The sequence below is a fragment of the Mobula birostris genome, chromosome 5 (genome assembly GCF_030028105.1).
Source record: "Mobula birostris isolate sMobBir1 chromosome 5, sMobBir1.hap1, whole genome shotgun sequence".
Lineage (NCBI taxonomy): Eukaryota > Metazoa > Chordata > Chondrichthyes > Myliobatiformes > Myliobatidae > Mobula > Mobula birostris.
In genome coordinates this window covers 175,819,841-175,837,554 of record NC_092374.1, presented here as the reverse complement: position 1 = coordinate 175,837,554, position 17,714 = coordinate 175,819,841, and the positions used below count along the sequence as shown (strand labels likewise).

The following is a 17,714-nucleotide window of genomic DNA, read 5'->3' as shown; positions in this document are numbered from 1 at the left end:
TTTGATTAATTTAACTCAGAATGTTTATTTGTGAATCAGTTGCTTCTTTTTCCACAGTAGAGCCCAAAAAAAACCAGGGAAAACTGTAAAGCACAAAAAACTAAAAGTTCAAAAACTTAAATGTAAGCTGCTCAAAAGTATTCATCGCCCTTGGCTCAGTACTTAGTTGAACCACCGTTGGCAGCTATTATAGCCATTAATCTTTTGGGAATCAGCAAGAAAGAGCTGAGGATGAGCCAGCAGGTTTACAATTAGATGATGGGCATAACATGAATGTAAGGAAGGACAAGCCAATGATTGGGTACAAATGCAGACAGAGCAAAGAGTTAAATTGTACCACAGAGGCAAAATTCAAAAGGACGAAGAATGCTGAACTGAAGGTGCTGTATTTAAATGCAAGTGGTATTCTGAATAAGGTGGACGAACTTGTGGCACAATTAGAGATCGGTCGGTATGACGTTGTGGGCATCACTGAGTCATGGCTGAAGGAAGGCCTTAGTGGGAGCTTAACGTCAAAGGATATACTTTGCATCAAAAGGACAGGCAGGAAAGCATAAGCAGTGGTGTGGCTCTGCTGGTAAGGGATGGAATTAAATCTTTAGAAAAAGGTGACAGAGTCAGAGAATGTTGAATCTTTCTGATAAAGTTAATAACTTACAAGGGTAAAAAAAACAATTATGGGAATATATAGGCCTCCAAATAGTAGCCAAGATGCGGGGTTGAGATTTAAAAGGGAGCTGGAAAAGACATGTAATAAGGTTAATGACACAATTGTAATGTGGGAATTCAATATGCAAGGGGATTGGGAAAATCAGGTTGGTGTCGGATTGCAAGAGAGGGAATTTGTTGAATCCCTACAAGATGACTTTTTAGAGCAATTTGTGCTTGAGCCTACTTGGGGAAAGGCTATCTGTTGTGTAATAACCCTAATCTTAGTAGGGAGCTTAAAGTACAGAAACCCTTAGGAAGCAGTGATCATAATATGATTGAATTCATACAGCAACTTGAAAGGGAGAAGCACAAGTCACATGTATCAGTGCCACAATAGAATAAAGGAAAGTACAGAGGCATGAAAGTGAACCTTGCCCAGGTGGACTGGAGGAGGATACTGACAGGGATGATGGCTGAAGTTTCTGTGAATAGTTCACAAGCTGCAGGACAGATATGTCCCACTGAGGAAGTTGTTCTCAAATAGCAGGGCTAGACAACCATGGCTGATAAAGGAAGTTAAGGACGCATAAAAGTCAAGGAAAAGGCATATAAAGTAGCAAAGGTGACTGGGAAGCATTTAAAATCCAACAAAAGGCAACTAAAAAAGCTACAGGAGAAGAAATGATGAAATATGAGGGCAGACTAGCCAATAATATAAAGCAGCATACCAAAAGTTTTTTCAGTTATATGAAGGGTAAAAGGGAGGTGAGAGTTTATATTGGAGCACTGGAAAATGATACTGGTGAGGTATTAATGGAGGACAAAGAAATGGCAGATGAACTTCACGGGTACTTTGTATCTGTCTTCACTGTGGAAGATACTAGCACTGTGCCAGAGCTCTGTGAGAGTCAGGGAGCAGGAGTGAATGTCATTGCTATTACAAAGGAAAGAGTGTTAGGCAAACTCGAAGGTCTTAAGGTGGATGTCACCTGGACCAGATGGCCTACATCCCAGAGTCCTAAAAGAGATTGCTGAGGAGATAATGGCTGAATTGGTCACGATCTTTCAAGAATCACTTGATTCTGGCATGGCCCCAGAGGACTGGAAGATTGCAAATGTCACTCTGCTCTTTAAGAAGGGAGGAAGCAAAGAAATGAAATTATAGGCCAGTTAGCCTAACCTCAGTGTTCAGGAAAGTGTTGGAGTCTATTATTAAGGAAGAGGTTTCAAGGAACTTGGAGACAAATGATAAAATAAGTTAAAGTCAGCATGGTTTCTGTAAAGAGAAATCTTCCCTGACAAATCTGTTATAGAGTTTTTCAAGGAAGTAACAAGCAGAGTGGACAAACGAGAGGCAGTGGATGCCACTTACTTGGATGTTCAGAAAGCATTTGATAAGGTGCCACACGAGGCTGTTTAACAAGATATAATCCTGTGGCATTGTAGGAAAGATACTGGTATGTATCTATGAAAGAATGGCTGACAGGCAGGAGGCAGCGAGTGAGAATAAAATGGGCCTTTTCTGGTTGGCTGCCGGTGACTAGTGGTGTTCCTCAGGGGGTCAGTATTGGGACTGCTACTTTTCACATTGCTTATCAATGATTTAGATCATGGAATTGATTGCTTTGTGCCAAAATTTGCGGATAATATGAAGATGGCTGGAGGGGTAGATAGTGCTGAGGAAGCAATGCATTTCCAGCAGTACTTAGACAAGTCGGAAGAATGGGCAAAAAAGTGGCAGATGGAATACAATGTTAGGAAACGTATGACAATGCACTTTGTTAAAAGGAACAATAGCGCCAACTATTATCTAAAAGGCGAGAAGATTCAAATATCAGAGGTGCAGAGAGACTTAGAAGTCCTCATGCAAGACTCCCAGAAGGTAAATTTACAGGTTGAGTCTATGTTAAAGGTGGCAAATGCAGTGTTGGTATTTATTTCAAGAGAAATAGAATCTAAAAGCAAGGAGATAATGCTGAGGGTTTATAAGACACTAGTCAGGCTGCACTTGGAGTATTGTCAACCACATCTCAGAAAGGATGTGTTGTCATTGGATAAAGTCCAGAGGAGGTTCACAAGAAAAATTCCAGGAATAAAGGGGTGAACGTATAAGGAGTGTTTGGCAGCTTTGGGCACGTACACACTGATTTAGAAGAATGCAGGGGGATCTCATTGAAACCTACAAAACGTTGAAAGGACTAGATAGGATGGATGTGGAGAGATTGTTTCCTATCGTGGGGGTATCCAGAACTAGAAGGCACAGCCTCAAAACCGAGGGATGAACCTTTAGAACAGAGGTAAGCGGAAATTTTTTTAGCCAGAGTGTAGTTTCTGTGTAATGTTCTGCCACAGCTAGCGGTGGAGGACAAGTCTGTGGGTATAGTTAAGGTGGAAGTCAATAGTTTTCTGATTAGTCAGAGCATCAAAAGATATGGCGAGAAGGCAGGCGTGAGATCCAGGATCAGCCATGATGGGATGGCAGAGCAGACTTGATGGACTGAATGGCCTAATTCTGCTCCTGTGTTTTATGGGATACAGGTAAGTCTCTATTAGCTTTGCACAAAGTAACGGCGCAAGATTTCCTAATTCCTCCTTTCAAAGTTGCTCAAGCCGAGCCAGATTGGTTGGGAAGCCGTGGAGGAGAGCAATCTTGAGGTTTTGCTCGAGATATTCCATCGGATTAAGGTCAGAACTAACTGAGCACTCAAGGATATCAATTTTCTTCATCTGAAGTCACCCCATGGTTGCTCCGGCAGTATGCGTTTGGCCATTGTCCCGCTGAAAGCCAAATTTGCTCCACAGTTTAAGCTTTCTGGCAGAGGCTAGCAGGTTTTTAATCCAGGATCTCTCTGTATTTAGCAGCATTTGTCTTCCTATCAATCCTGACCAGATTTCCAGTCTCTACCGCTGAAAAGAATCCGCATAGCATGATGATACCTCCACTATACTTTACAGTAGGGATGATATTATCCAGTTGATGCGCAGTACTAAATTTATGGCACATGTACGCCTCGGTTGAGGCCGCAAAGTTCAACTTTGTCTCATTGGACCACAAGACCTTCTTCCACAACTTTACAGTATCTTCTAAGTGACACTTTTCAAAGTCTTTATGGACAAAAATATGACGTTTTTAATCCAGGTCTTCTTCCTTGCCACTCTTCCATAAATACCCTTTTGTACAAGGCTGTGATTGAGGAGCCATGAACTTCATCTCCAATTTCAGCCACTGACTCCTGCAGCTCACTCAGAGTGACTGCGGGCGTCACAGTAGCCACTCTTACAAATGTCATCCTTTTCCACCAACTAAGTTTGGAGGGGTGGCCTAACACAGGCGGTGTGGCTATGGTTTCATGATGGACTGCACTGAGCTCTGAGCTCGTTTGAGATGGTCTTGTACCCATCCCCAGATTTGTGCTTCTCTATTATCATTTATCTGACTTGTCTTGAATGATCTTGTCTTCATTTTGGTTTGTTCTGTTGAAAATCTACCAATGTTGTTGGACCCTACAGAGAGAGAGGGTATTTACTGTTATGGAATATATACAAAATGTTGGAGGAACTCAGCAGGAGGATATCTTCCTCCTTCCACTTTAGTCCTGAAGAAGGTCTCAGCCACAAACGTTAACCGTTTATTCCTCTCATTAGATGCTGCCTCACCTGCTGCGCCCTTCCAGCATTTTGTGTGTATTACTTTGGATTTCCAGCATCGGCAGACTTTCGAGTTTATCATTTATTCTTATGAATTCATTGAAAACAGGTAATCCTCCAATTTTCTACATCAACAAATTGTGTGTTGGCAAGTTAATGCAGTATATTGCACCCAAGGAAAGTCATTACAAAGGGGATGAATACTTTTTAGCCTCACAATTGTTTCTTTCTTTTATTTTTCGTCAATTGTAGACAGGTTTTTGTATTTTCCTTTTTATTGGGCATGTTGCACAATGTTTTGTAGATTAGTTCAAAAAACTCCTACTTCAATAAACTTTAAATTTAGAAAATGAGACAATAAAATGTGAAAATATTTGTGGGGGTTGAATACTTATTCAAGGGACTGTATATTGGCTTTCTTCGTAAGTGTTGAGTACAGAGGTATTGTCCTGTTAGTCATACAGAGTATTATGTTCAGTGTTGATGTTATCCGAGAACACACTTACATCAGGTTGACTATGCCTGCTCTCCTCTAGACGAGGAGGGATTAGGTTAACTAAATTTGTATTCACAAGAGCTTAGAAGAATAAGAGAGAAACTTACAAAATGCTGACAAGGTTTGATAGACAGGATGTGGTGAGGATGTTTCCCCTGGCTGAGCACGTCTAGACTGAGAGGATTATACTCTCAGGTTACAGGACAGGAAGTGTAGAACAGAGGTACAGAGAAATTACTTCACTCGGAGGGTGTTGGAGCTATGGATGCACCACTACTGAGGACTGCTGAGGCCAAGTCACTGCCACAGAGGGAGATATCTAGATTTCTAGAGAAAAAAATATTAAGAAATTGCAGGAGGAGGCTGAGGGCGGGGGGGGGGGAGCACAAATATGGCCTTGAGATAGATAATGACCCATGTTCATTCTGAACACAGAGCCAATTTAAAGGGTGCAAGGTCTAACCCTGATCCCATCTGCTGAGTTAAATCATGGGACAATACAATTCCTTAATTTCAACTGTGGTCTAGTCTTTCTTTGAAATGCTCTTGCCTTCATTTGACAATCCCAGTACATGGGTATCTCATCCAAGTATTTCAAATAGAGAGGCAGACAAACAGACCCAGGCCAAATACCTCATATTAGAGTGCATGCATTTAAGGTGAAAAGGGGGAAAGTTCATAGAGGATGTGTGGGGCAGTTTATTTATATTGCTGCGCTGTACCCATTCTATCTTCTCGGCTCCAAGACTGCCAGGCTGCGTCACTCCAGAGAACCAACCACACAGAGCTCACAGACACCACCTGAGAGAGGTTAAACAACCAAAAGAAACTCAAATCCAGGCTGACTATTCAAGTCAGGAGTACAAGGGCAAATTTCAGTCACACTCACTCAGTAATCCATTCAGCGCAGACCAGAATCACAAACTTTGGTACAACTATCAGTCCTAGAGGACTAGGTATCCATTAGTCTGCATTTAATCCTGGGCACATTTTACCTGAAGACCTGTCTCCACAAATGGAACAGACACGTCTCAAGGACGAGGTGGTGGAGCCAGCTGGGTATATCCCCCGTGACAACTGTGCCTCATCGGAACTGCTGACGGCATGCATCCCCGACATGCTCACCGTGGAGTTCACCTGAAAAATCAACAAATTACAAAAGTTACAAGGCAGAAATCCACACTATTTGCATTGGGGGGGGGCGGTGGGTAGCATTCTGAGAATGTCCCAAGAGGTGGTTGAGCCCAGGTCTGGAAGCATCTCTCCAAGCTCATCTCCTATTGGCTAGTCTACAACCCAAATTAAATGAATGCTGGCTTTTCCAACTTTAGGTAACCCACACCTCCCACCCATCTTTCTCCCTCTATGCTCCCATTTTTGTACTCCTTTTCAATACCTCCCGCCAAGCCCCTCCTCCATCACACATGTACACACCCTTCCTGATTCCATCCATGTCATCCACTGATCTCCCTACCTCTCCCCACCATCTGGCTCTACCTGCCTGTCACCTCTCCCCTCACTGTTCCCATGATCACTGTACTTAGTTACCAGATTCCAGCATGGGGAGCTTTTGGGTTCCCACTTATTACACTCCAGTCTGTTTCTGCCTTCACCCGCCCCTCTTTGCACCTGGCTCCACCTCTCTTTTATTTGCCCTCCTCCACTTCTGTCTCCCAACTCATTCCTTTCCCCGGCTCCATCTACCATCATCCTACACCCCCGCCTCGGTCCACCAATCACCTACCAGTTGCCCCAGTCACCCCTCTGCCTCTCTTCCTTACATCAGCTCTCTCCTCTCTCAATCCTGATGCTGGGTCTTGACTTGAAACATCGACAATTCCGCCCTGCTGCTCGATTCACTACGCCACCAGCTTCCAGCATTTTCAAAGAGGCAGTGGAGTTCCTTGTACTATGGCTTTTCAAACTCAATGATGACTACTAAACTCCTTAAAATTTCTTCTCACTTAACGACATCCTCATTCCTTAATGTACTGTCTTACTTGCAAATCACTCCCGAGATTGGCCTCGGGTCAATTTGCTGCTGAAGCAGTAATCATCATGCCTATATACTGCCATAAAAGACTGTATCATTGGATTTGATTGTCAAGCAATATATTCACCACCCACAATTCACCAGCACCAACTCTGACATTGCGGTAGTAGGATCTCATTCTTTTCATAACTTTGACATAAAAATTAATACAAGCTTCAGGTCTTTACATTCATAAAAATCGCATTCTGCGAAAGATGCTTGCCCATCACAGTTGCCAAGTTGCAAAATGAGTTGCAAAACTCCAAGCTCTCTGCAATTATTCAAATTAATAGTAAAGATCAGCAAGATTAAGATCTCTCATAGTACATCAACCAACATCCCAGAGACGAAACAAGTCTTCACCTCAGCTACAACCTGCGGACATTTCAAAATTTATAAAATGTCTTTCATCCCCTCACAGCCAATAGTCTGATAAAGAACAAACATGAATTATTAGTCTTTTCTCTCTGTCCCTTTGTTGCCTCCATCTATCACTTCTCAGCCTCTGTCCATGACCCAGCACATACTGTCATAAGGAAAGTGGGTCAGTGTATTGACTATCTTGAGAGGTTAAGGAGGTTCAGCTTGTCACTGAACACCCTAACACACTTCTATAGAAGTACTGTTGAAATGATCCCAGCTGGTTGTATCATAGTCTAGAACAGCATTTTGACTGACAATAATGTATGAAGCAGTAGAGCTCAGTGGACTCTGCTCAATACATCACGGCACGACCTTCTACAGGAGGTATCGCCTCAATCTGTCAAAATCCCCAAGACTTGGGCTATACCATCTTTTTACAGCAAAATTCAAACAGAAGCCTCAAGTCCCACACCACCAGGTTCAGGAACTGCTACTTCCCTTCAACCATTCAATTTTTGAACCAATTGACACAATGCTAAGCATAGTTCAGCAACACTAAGTCCACCTTGCACTAAAATGAACTGTTTCTTTTTGTTCTAATTGCGTGCTTTCTTGGTAAAAATTCTGTTTAATTTATGTTTTTCTTGTGAATGTTGTGGGAGGAGAAGACAGCGACGCAGCTCGCAGAGGCCACTCTGGTGGTGATGTCTGTTATTTGTCAAGTAGGGTGCTGTGCACAATCCTGATTTGATGGAGAAGGACGTGAGAGCACGGAGGAACATCTGGAGAAACTTCTGAAATGCCTGCTTCGCTGCTGCTGCTGCGTGGTCCGGAATCTCCAGGGGAGAAGGCCCCGAGTCCTGGGCTTTGCTTGTTGCTTGGCGGCCGGGGCGGGGTCGAAGCGCTTGGCAGAGGATGGCGCTCGGAGAAGCTGTATCGGAGGGGCTGGTCAGAAGCTCGAAGTTTTCGGATGGACTCACAGTCGGCTGCTTCCAATGCATCGGCAAGCTGTCGGCGCTTGGAGGTTCATGGCGGGGAGAGTTCCTCCTTTCTGCCACCTGCGTTAGATGATGGGTCGATCGGGACTTTGAGATTTTCTTACCGTGCCTATGGTCTGCTCTTTATCAAATTATGGTATTGCTTTGCATCGGTGCAACTATATGTTATAATTATGTGGTTTTGTCAGTTTTAGTCTTGGTTTAGCCTGTTTTTTTTGTGATATCATTCTGGTGGAACATTGTATCATTTTTTAATGCATGCATTTCTAAATGACAATAAACGAGGACTTGAGTGTCCTCATAATCTAATAATCTATTTTTTTTTTAATTTAGAGATACAGCGTGGAACAACCTTTCCAGTCCAATGAGCCACACTGTCCAGCATCTCACCTATTTTACACCAGAACAATTTACAATGACCAATTAACCTACTGACCAGTACATGTTGTGAACCAAGGGAGGAAACCAGAGCACCCGGAGAACACCAACACGGTTCACGGGGAGAATGTACAAACTCCTTACAGAAGATGCCAGAACTGAACTGCGAATTCAAGCTGTAACAGCGTATCGCTAACTGCTACGCTACCATAGCACCTATGATGCTATGTGTCTGTGATGCTTCTGCAAGGTTTTCAGTGCACATGTGCAGATGACAACAAACCAGACTGACTTTATTCAGGCTATGACTTTATTCTTCCCTCCTCCACCCTCCTATCACCCCTCCTCACCTGGATCTACCCATCACCTGCAGCTCTTACTCCACCCCTTCCCCTCTTTAAACTAGCTATCTCTCCTCTATCTTTCTGTCCAGATGAAGTGTCTTTACCCAAAATATCGACTGTTCATTCACCCTACACAGATGCTATATTGCTTATTGCTCTATCTATACTTTATTCTTGGTTAGTGCCACTGTAGCGAAACCCAATTTCCCTCAGGATCAATAAAGTATGACTATGACTATGCTGCCTGACCTGCTGAGTTCATCCAGCAGCTGTAGTCTCTTGTGTCTTCATGCCACCTTACACATCAAATTCAGGGCACACAAGAATGACTTAAAATCAAGTCAGTTACTTTGAAGCATTAATACCGCTGTGATACAGGAGCCTATCTGTATTCAGCAATCTCCTAATAATTCCTTATGTGTCATCAGTTCACCCATATACAGCAATAATATATGACCATGACGAGATACTCTTCTTCAGTGATGCTGATCAAGGGGGAAACTTTGGTCAATGAGACTGGGAGAGCTCCCCTTCTTCTCAAATCTTAGGCATTTTTACACTTACATGAGACAACAGACAGAGGGTTTCAGTATAACATCTCAGCTTAAAAATCAGTATCTCTAATGTTGCAAACTCTTTCCAATGCATGACTGGGAGTGGCGGTCTCAACTTTTATACTCAACTCTCAAAACTGGAGTAACCCAATGGTTTCTCCGCAGGCACGTAACCAAAAATGCACCTCTGTGACGGATATTGCAACCATATAGGCAAGGAGTACCATTACTTTGAACCTAGCAGGATCCCAGTGGGAGCAAAAAAAAAGGTATTTTATGGAAGGATGAGCTTTTGTCAAGGGGCTTGCACTTGTTTGAACAGTACACAAAATATTTCTACCTCAGCAGGCAGTGCTGTTCTAGGTTTTTTGATCCTTCAACAAAAACAATTCAAACAATGCAGCACCTTTGAGCACATGGGGATCAAACCTAATCTTCAAACAGAAAAATGTGCAATTGGAAGCTGTCCAAAGATCCCCATCTTCAGGGCCATGCCATATTCTCACAGCTACCGTCAGGCAGGAGGGTACAGAAGCCTGAAGTCCCACACCACTAGGTTCAGAACAGCTACTTCCCTTCAACCATTTGGTTCTTGAATCAGCTGGCATAACCCTAATCACCACCACAGTATAGCAAAACCAGGAGCACGGCACTAAAACTGACCTTTTTTGTTCTAATTATGTTCTTTCTTGTAATAATTGTGTATAATGTATGTTTAATTTATGTTTTACCTGTGAATATTGTGTATCCGATGCAATATGCCTGTGACGCTGCCGCAAGTAAGCTATTTTATTGCAGTTGCACATATATGTACTTGTGCAAATGACCATAAACTCAACTTTAAATATGTTCTGCTGGAAACAGACATGACAGTGGCTATTAAAAAACATGCAGGGTATGTTAGGATATAGAGGCGCAGAAGAGTACAGCACAGAAACATGCCCTTTGGCCCATCTAATTCATGCTAAACCATTTAAACTGCCATATAGACCACATGCAGGCAGATTAGTTTAATTTAGCATCATGGTTGGCACAGGTACAGTGGGCCGAAGATCCTGTTCCTGTGCTGTTCTATGTTCTAAAATAGTACACTGCCAAAAATACTAGCTATCATAGCCCTATTCCGTCATTAGAAATCTGACTCACTTACTAGAACAGCACCACTTTCTGCCCTGTTCCTTTATTCCTTTATTTAACAGTAAACATGCAAATAACTCCTGCGTCTTGCCTGAAAGAAGAAACAGCAGCAAGAATAGGAGAATTTGCCTCGAGTTGCTCCGCCACTCACTAAGATTGTGACCAATCCAAGGTAAACAGAGACAAAGGCCTTCTCAAAGAACATAAACAGGAAGCAGATTGCTGAAGTAGATGTCGCTCCCTTAGAAGATGGACTGCAGTATTAATAATTGGAGAGGAGATTCTAAGAACATCTGAATAATAATAGATAAACACGGGGCTACCAGAATGATGGAACTTAAAACAAAATCCAACATGATAAACAAACCACAGGGTAACCCAAAAGGGCTAAAGGCCAACAAGTTCCCTTGACCCAATGAGCTGCTTCCAAGGGCCTTTAAGGAAGTGACTACAGAGGTCATAAATACATTGATCATAGTCAACCAAAATTCCCTGGATCCTGAAGTTGTCCCAGAGGACTGCAAAACCACAAACATGATACCACAGGAAAAGCAGGAAATTATAGCTCAATTGGCCTAACATCTATCAGTGGGAAATCCATAATTATGGATGGAATAACAATATAGCTAAAAAATTACATCAATTAAGAGGTTAATGTAGCTTTCTAATAGGGAAATAATGTTTGATGAATTTGCAAGTGTTCTCTGTGGATGTGACAAAGACTATACACTGTGGGAACCAGCAAGTCTTGCCAATATCATCAGGTGATTCACCTTCACTGGCTGTAGCAGAACTGGCCAGTCCACGGTTGATAAGACAGATGCCCTCTCTTTATTAGAACAACCTGACCTGCTGGGCTGGTCTTACAGCTCTGCATTACACAACTTTGATGTTCTCGTTATAAAGCTCTCGTTACATGCATGTGCAGATCAACTCTTTGAGTGATTATGAAGAAAGTTTGAAGTTAATGACTCATCTCCTTCTACCTTAGGCCACAAACTTATCAATCATCCCTGCTGTCGACCACTCGTGGAGGTCCATGACACCGACTTCTACAAAGAAGGGATCCGTATGCTGCGCAACCGCTGGACTGTGTGTGTAAACGTAGGAGGGGGCTATGTTGAAAAATAAATGTGCTAGGTTTTCTAAAATTGACTCCTTCTACCATAGGCCACGAACTTATCAATCACCCCTCATAAAATCACTCCCAGTTTTGACAAAGGAGAATCAATTCAGAACATTAACTGTTTCCTTCCCCTCAGATGTTTCCTGAGCTGTTGAGCATTTTCTGCCTTTATTTTAGATTTCCAGTGCATGTAATTTTTATGATATTCACATTCCATCTTTTTGTCTGTTTACTAATATTTGTTTTCAATAGTTCAACTGTTCCATTTAAGATCAGAGAATGTATACAATATACAACCTGAAATTCTTGTTCTTTGCAGACATCCATGAAAACAGAAGAGTGACCCAAAGAATCAGTGACAGTAAAAATATTAGAACTCAAAGCCCCCTACTTCCCCCTCCCACGTACAACCAGCAGCAGAGCAACAATCGCCCACATTTATTTCAGCAAAAATGCATCAGCACCCTCTACCCATCAAACAAGCAATAGCAAAACCTCCAAAAAGGACTATGGTCTGCAGTACAGCAAAAATTAATCATTCACCTGACAATCTGACTTACCACAAGCTCTTTCTCCCCCTTACAAAGGGACAGAGGTATCAAACAGGTGTCATGCGGTTTATTTTCTCCTATTTTAAAAATCTCTGATTTATTGCTTTCTTCTAAATTGGTTGGAGGAGGAGCTTAGGAGGACAATGGCACCTAATGGCGACTCCTTTGCTTGCAACTTAGGAAACAGCTCTACTTCCAGCTTTAATATCCCTATTTTTCTCTTTCAGGGTTCTTTTGAAGACCCTGACCTGGAGTAACACACTGACTTCAGTTCTTTGTGGAAATGGGACCCTCCTCACTCGTCGTAAATCAGCAAGTTGTTTTGTTATGTTTCCCCTCTTGCTGTGAAACAGAGACACCCCTTTTTCCCTTATTAGGGAGAGAGCGAGAGCCTGTGGTATGTCGAATACTGAGTAGTCTTTGGGGTACTGCAAGTCTGTGTCTTTATCGATGCTTTGCTGCACACTTGAGTGCTCGGTGGGGGGGTGGTGCCGATGCTTTTTTGCTGGTGGGGGAGGGGGGGGCTGTGGGGTTCTAACATTTAACTACCATTCATTCTTTGGGCAACTCCTCTTTTTGTGGATGTTTGCAAAGAAAAAGAATTTCAGGATGTATATTGCATACATTTCTCTGACATTAAATGTACTATTGAAACTTATTGAATCTTTACTCAGCTTCCTATTCCCAGCCATACAAGATTAAATCATCCCCTACAGTACTTGCAAATTTACCAGTGATTTAATGGAGAATTAGTTAATTTTGCACAACCAGTCAGTATCACAATTCAATCATAGATTTTCCCCCCACTCCCCATAACCTAATCAAGAACCCATCAATCTGTGCCTCAAGTACACCCAGTAACTTGGCCTCCACAGCCCTTCCTGACAATGAATTCCACAGATTTCTTCATCCTCTGGCTTAAAAAATTCCTCATCACTTCAGTTTCAGTGGGACTCACCTTTGTTCTGAGATTGTGGCCTCAGATTCTAGACTCTCCTATTGATGGACACATCTGGACCCATTCTATCCAGGCCTTTCAGTACCTGATAGGTTTCAATGAGACCCCCTCGTCCTGCTGAGGTAGGGCTTTCTGAAGCTGCACAGCTCCCATGTCACCAAGATCCAATGTCCTCACTCCTGCGCCATCTTGTTCGCCGTGCATTCACCTGCAGCATTCTTTTTCACTGGTGCATGTCACTATGAGTAATCCTGAGATTACTAACTTTGCGGCTGTATGTCTTCATCTTTTTCTTAATATGACCATAGATTCATTGGGTCTGAGGTTTACTGCACACAAACAGGACCTTTATCTCAACTCGTTCATGCTGACCTCAGTTAGTCTCAGTTACCTGCATTGGAACCATACTCATCTAAATCTTTCCTATACATGTACATCTTCAAGTGTCTTTGAAACAGTGTAACTGTACCTGCCTCTACCACTTCCTCTGGCAGCTTGTTCCACATACACACCACCTGTTGTGTGGGAAAGATGCCCAAGTCCATCTTTCCCTCTCACTTTAGACCCCCCTCCACCATCTGTAAAAGACTGTAACTATCCACCTTAGTTACGCCCCTCAAGATTTATAAACCTCTATAAAGTCACTTACACTCCTGAGGGGAAAATAACAGCCGATTTGGTCTCCCCTCAGAACTCAAATCCTCCATTTCCGGGAATCATTTTTGTGAATCTCTTCCTGAATGATATCCTTCCTATAGCTGGGAGACCAGAACCGCACACAGTGCTCTGTGTGACCTCAACTGTAATTTCATGTATTTTCCTGACTGATGAAGGCCAGTGGGCCAGATGCCTTCTTCACTGAGCCGTCTACCTGCCTCGCCACCTTTGTGAAAATGGCCCAAATCATCCAAAGCCAGGCCTTCCCTAATCAGTGCTGTCCCTTACCCTTCCTTGAAACAAACACAATGACCGTGCCAACTTGACCTGCTCCCGTGCTCCCCATCACTTAACTGGTCCAATATTTACCACCAATACAGCCTGGGCTTCAAGCAGCTCGAGAGTTCCACACTGAAGCACTGGGTACAAGGAGATGGTCCCTTTACTCTTCAAATAAATAACTTGAAAGGTGGTTAATAAAATTGTTACTCCTTGGGGCCCACCTTTTTCAAATAACTGATAGAAAAGATAGAATGGGCTTCTCCTCTGGACAAAGCCACTTATTAGAATGACTCCTGGGTTTAATCATAAAGTCAAGTATTTAAAATCCTGGAGTTTGTCCAAGTTTAAGAAATTGACTGTATAAAGAAACTATATTCAGTGATTGGGGAGTCGAGGAGAGGGGACCATAACCTAAAAATTACAGCTAGCCCTCGCTGAAGTGAAATATTTCCAATAGCAGCGGTCCAAATCTCTTCCATAAATGATAATTGTTGCCAAGTCACTTCCTGAATTGAAATCCAAGATAGATTTTAGCCTTTATGGTTACTTTTACAAAAGGCAATCATGTCACTAATTGAATGATGGAGAAGGGTCAAGGAACTAAGTGACCTTCTCCTGTCACCATGCTCATTGTTGTATGCTTCATAATGCTGCAGCTTCTCAGTGCAGGCTGAAGTGCATGAGACACAAGATACCGCAGAGGCTGGAATCTGCAGCAATAATCAGCTAAAACAACTCAACAGGGTCGAGCAGCATCTGTGGATAGGAAGAAATTATTGATATTTCTGGCTGAAATTCCTTTTACCCCTATCTAATGCTGCTCAACCTGCTGACTTCTTCCAGCTGACTGTTTGATCCTATATTTTCTAGCAACCTTGTTCAACCCTTTCTGGGCCTCTATCAACCAAGTCAGTTAGAAGCTTTGGAATATCGGCTTACTCAACTGTCCCAGGCAACTAAACTATCTCTCTTCGTTCTGGTCACGATTCTTCCAACACATCCATAGATGCTGCTCCACCCACAAAGTTCCTTCAGCTGATTGTTTGCTCCTGTAATTTCTGACAAACTTGTTCAACCCTTTTCTATGTCTCCATCAACCAAGTCAATTAAGGAAATTAGTACCCAGCTGATCCCCAACATGGAAACAGCCTCTCTTCCCACAGATTACTGGGTGAGATGAAACTCCACTCACATGAGGACTGCTGATTGAGCTATAGCCCAGAGAATGGGTTGACGCCACCGTGGGTGAGCCTATGGAAGAGCTGATGACTGAGAAGGGGGAGCCAATGCTGCTGGCTGGTGAGCTGACTGACGACGAGATCCCCGATCCAATAACAGAAGAATGCAGGGGTGGCGAGCTGTTGATAGACCGGCGATGTTGCGGGGAATTCATGGAAGAGCTGTCAGGGCTCCTGGAATCTGCAGGGAAAAGAAACAGGCATTAGTAAACCAGCAGGGTTAAAACAGACCCTTTAGCACACCATGGTAAATTGCTTTACCATCATCACATGTACTGTGGTACAGTGAAAACCGCTTTACATGCCACCCATATAGATCACTTCATTACAGCAATGCATTGAGATTGAATGAGGTAAAAACAAGAACAGATTTCAGAATAAAGGATTACAGTTGCAAAAGGCATACGACAAGATGGAAGGTCATGATAAGGTAGATTTTGTGGTCAAGTAACCATCTTACTATACTAGGGGATTGTTCAATATATATAATAACATAGAAGAAGCAGTCCTTGATTCTGCAGGTACACATGTTCAGACTTTCATATCTTCCACCCAATGGGTTTCAGCAAGGCATTTGATAAGGTACCCCATGCAAGGCTTATTGAGAAAGTAAGGAGGCATGGGATCCAAGCAGACCTTGCTTTGTGAATCCAGAATTGGCTTGCTCACAGAAGGCAAAGAGTGGTTGTAGATGGGTCATATTCTGCATGGAGGTCAGTGACCAGTGGTGCGCTTCACGGACCTGTTCTGGGACCCCTTCTCTTCGTGATTTTTATAAATGACCTGGATGATGAAGTGGAGGGATGGGTTAGTAAACTTGCTGATGACACAGGTGTTGTGGATAGTGTGGAGGGCCATCAGTGGTTACATCGATAGGATGCAAAACTGGGCTGAGAAGTGGCAGATGGAGTTCAACCCAGATAAGTACGAGGTGGTTCATTTTGGTAGGTCAAATATGATGACAGAATGTAGTATTAATGGTATCACTCTTGGCAGCGTGGAGGATCAGAGGGATCTTGGGGTCTGAGTCCATAGGACACTCAAAGCTATTGCACAGATTAACTCTGTGGTTAAGAAGGCATACGGTGCATTGGCCTTCATCAACCGTGCGATTGAGTTCAAGAGCCGAGAGGTAATGCTACGGCTATATAGGACCCTGGTCAGACCCCACTTGTACTACTGTGCTCAGTTCTGGTCACCTCACTACAGGAATGTGGAAACTACAGAAACGGTGCAGAGGAGATTTACAAGGATGTTGCCTGGATTGGGGAGCATGCCTTATGAAAATAGGTTGAGTGAACTCGGCCTTTTCTCCTTGGAGTGACGGAGGATGAGAGGTGACCTGATAGAACTGTACAAGATGATGAGAGGCATTGATTGTGCGGATAGTCAGAGGCGTTTTCCCAGGGCTGAAAAGGCTAACATGAGAGGGCACAATTTTAAGGTGCTTGGAAGTACGTACAGAGGTGATGTCAGGGGTAAGTTTTTTTATGCAGGGAGTGGTGAGGCATAGAATGGGCTGCCAGCAACGGTGGTGGAACTAGATATGATAGGGTCCTTTAAGAGGCTTCTGGATAGGTACATTGAGTTTAGAAAAATAGAGGGCTATGGACAACCCTAGATAATTCTAAAGTACGTACATGTTCAGCACAGCATTGCGGGCCAAAGGGCCTGGACTGTGCTGTAGGTTTTCTATGTTTTTAGAATGCCTGAGGTGGATAGAATTTTTGATTATGTTGTCTGTGAGACGTGTAGACAGAGTCCATGATGTACTGAGCTCTGTCCACAAGTCTCTCCAGTTTCTTGTGTTCACAGATGGAGCAGTTGCCTACTCTGCTGTGAAGCATCTGGATGGGATGCCTTCTGTGGTGCATCAGTAAAAATTGGTAAGGGTCAAAGGGGAGATGCCAAATTTCTTTCATCTCCTGAGAAAGTGGAGGTAGCAGCAAGCTTTCTTGGCCAAAGCATCCACATTTTTGTTGATGGCACCAATCCCATTTACCAACACTTGGTCCATATCTTCTCTGCCTTGGTGATTCAAATGCTTGTCTAGATACTTCCTACTGGTTGTGACAGTCTCTGCCCTTCAAGCAGTGTGTTCCAGATCCCAACGACCATCTCAGTGAAATAACTCTTCCTCAAATGCCCTCTAAATAGCTTTTTCCCTTTTACTCCTCGAGCCTCGTTTTTGCTACCTACAGAATATGATCCAAATATTGGGAAAAAATATTCCTTAGTGGTTCTTGTATCATGGATTAATTGGTTAGAACAAATTTCATATCACACAAACAGTTCTACATA

The 17,714-nt window shown here is 43.0% G+C and overlaps 1 protein-coding gene across 3 annotated transcripts in view; it reads right to left on the bottom strand.

Moving 5' to 3' along the window:
- The window catches only part of rxrba (retinoid x receptor, beta a), a 70,216-nt gene that overhangs the window by 34,970 nt on the left and 17,532 nt on the right, over positions 1-17,714 (bottom strand). For all 3 annotated transcript variants that reach the window (XM_072258943.1, XM_072258941.1, XM_072258942.1), the window contains exons 2-3: positions 15,368-15,594; positions 5,791-5,932 (exon numbers count right to left, since the gene is read on the bottom strand). In XM_072258943.1, coding sequence (XP_072115044.1) covers positions 5,791-5,932; positions 15,368-15,594 — 369 coding nt within the window. The remainder of the gene's footprint in view (positions 1-5,790; positions 5,933-15,367; positions 15,595-17,714) is intronic.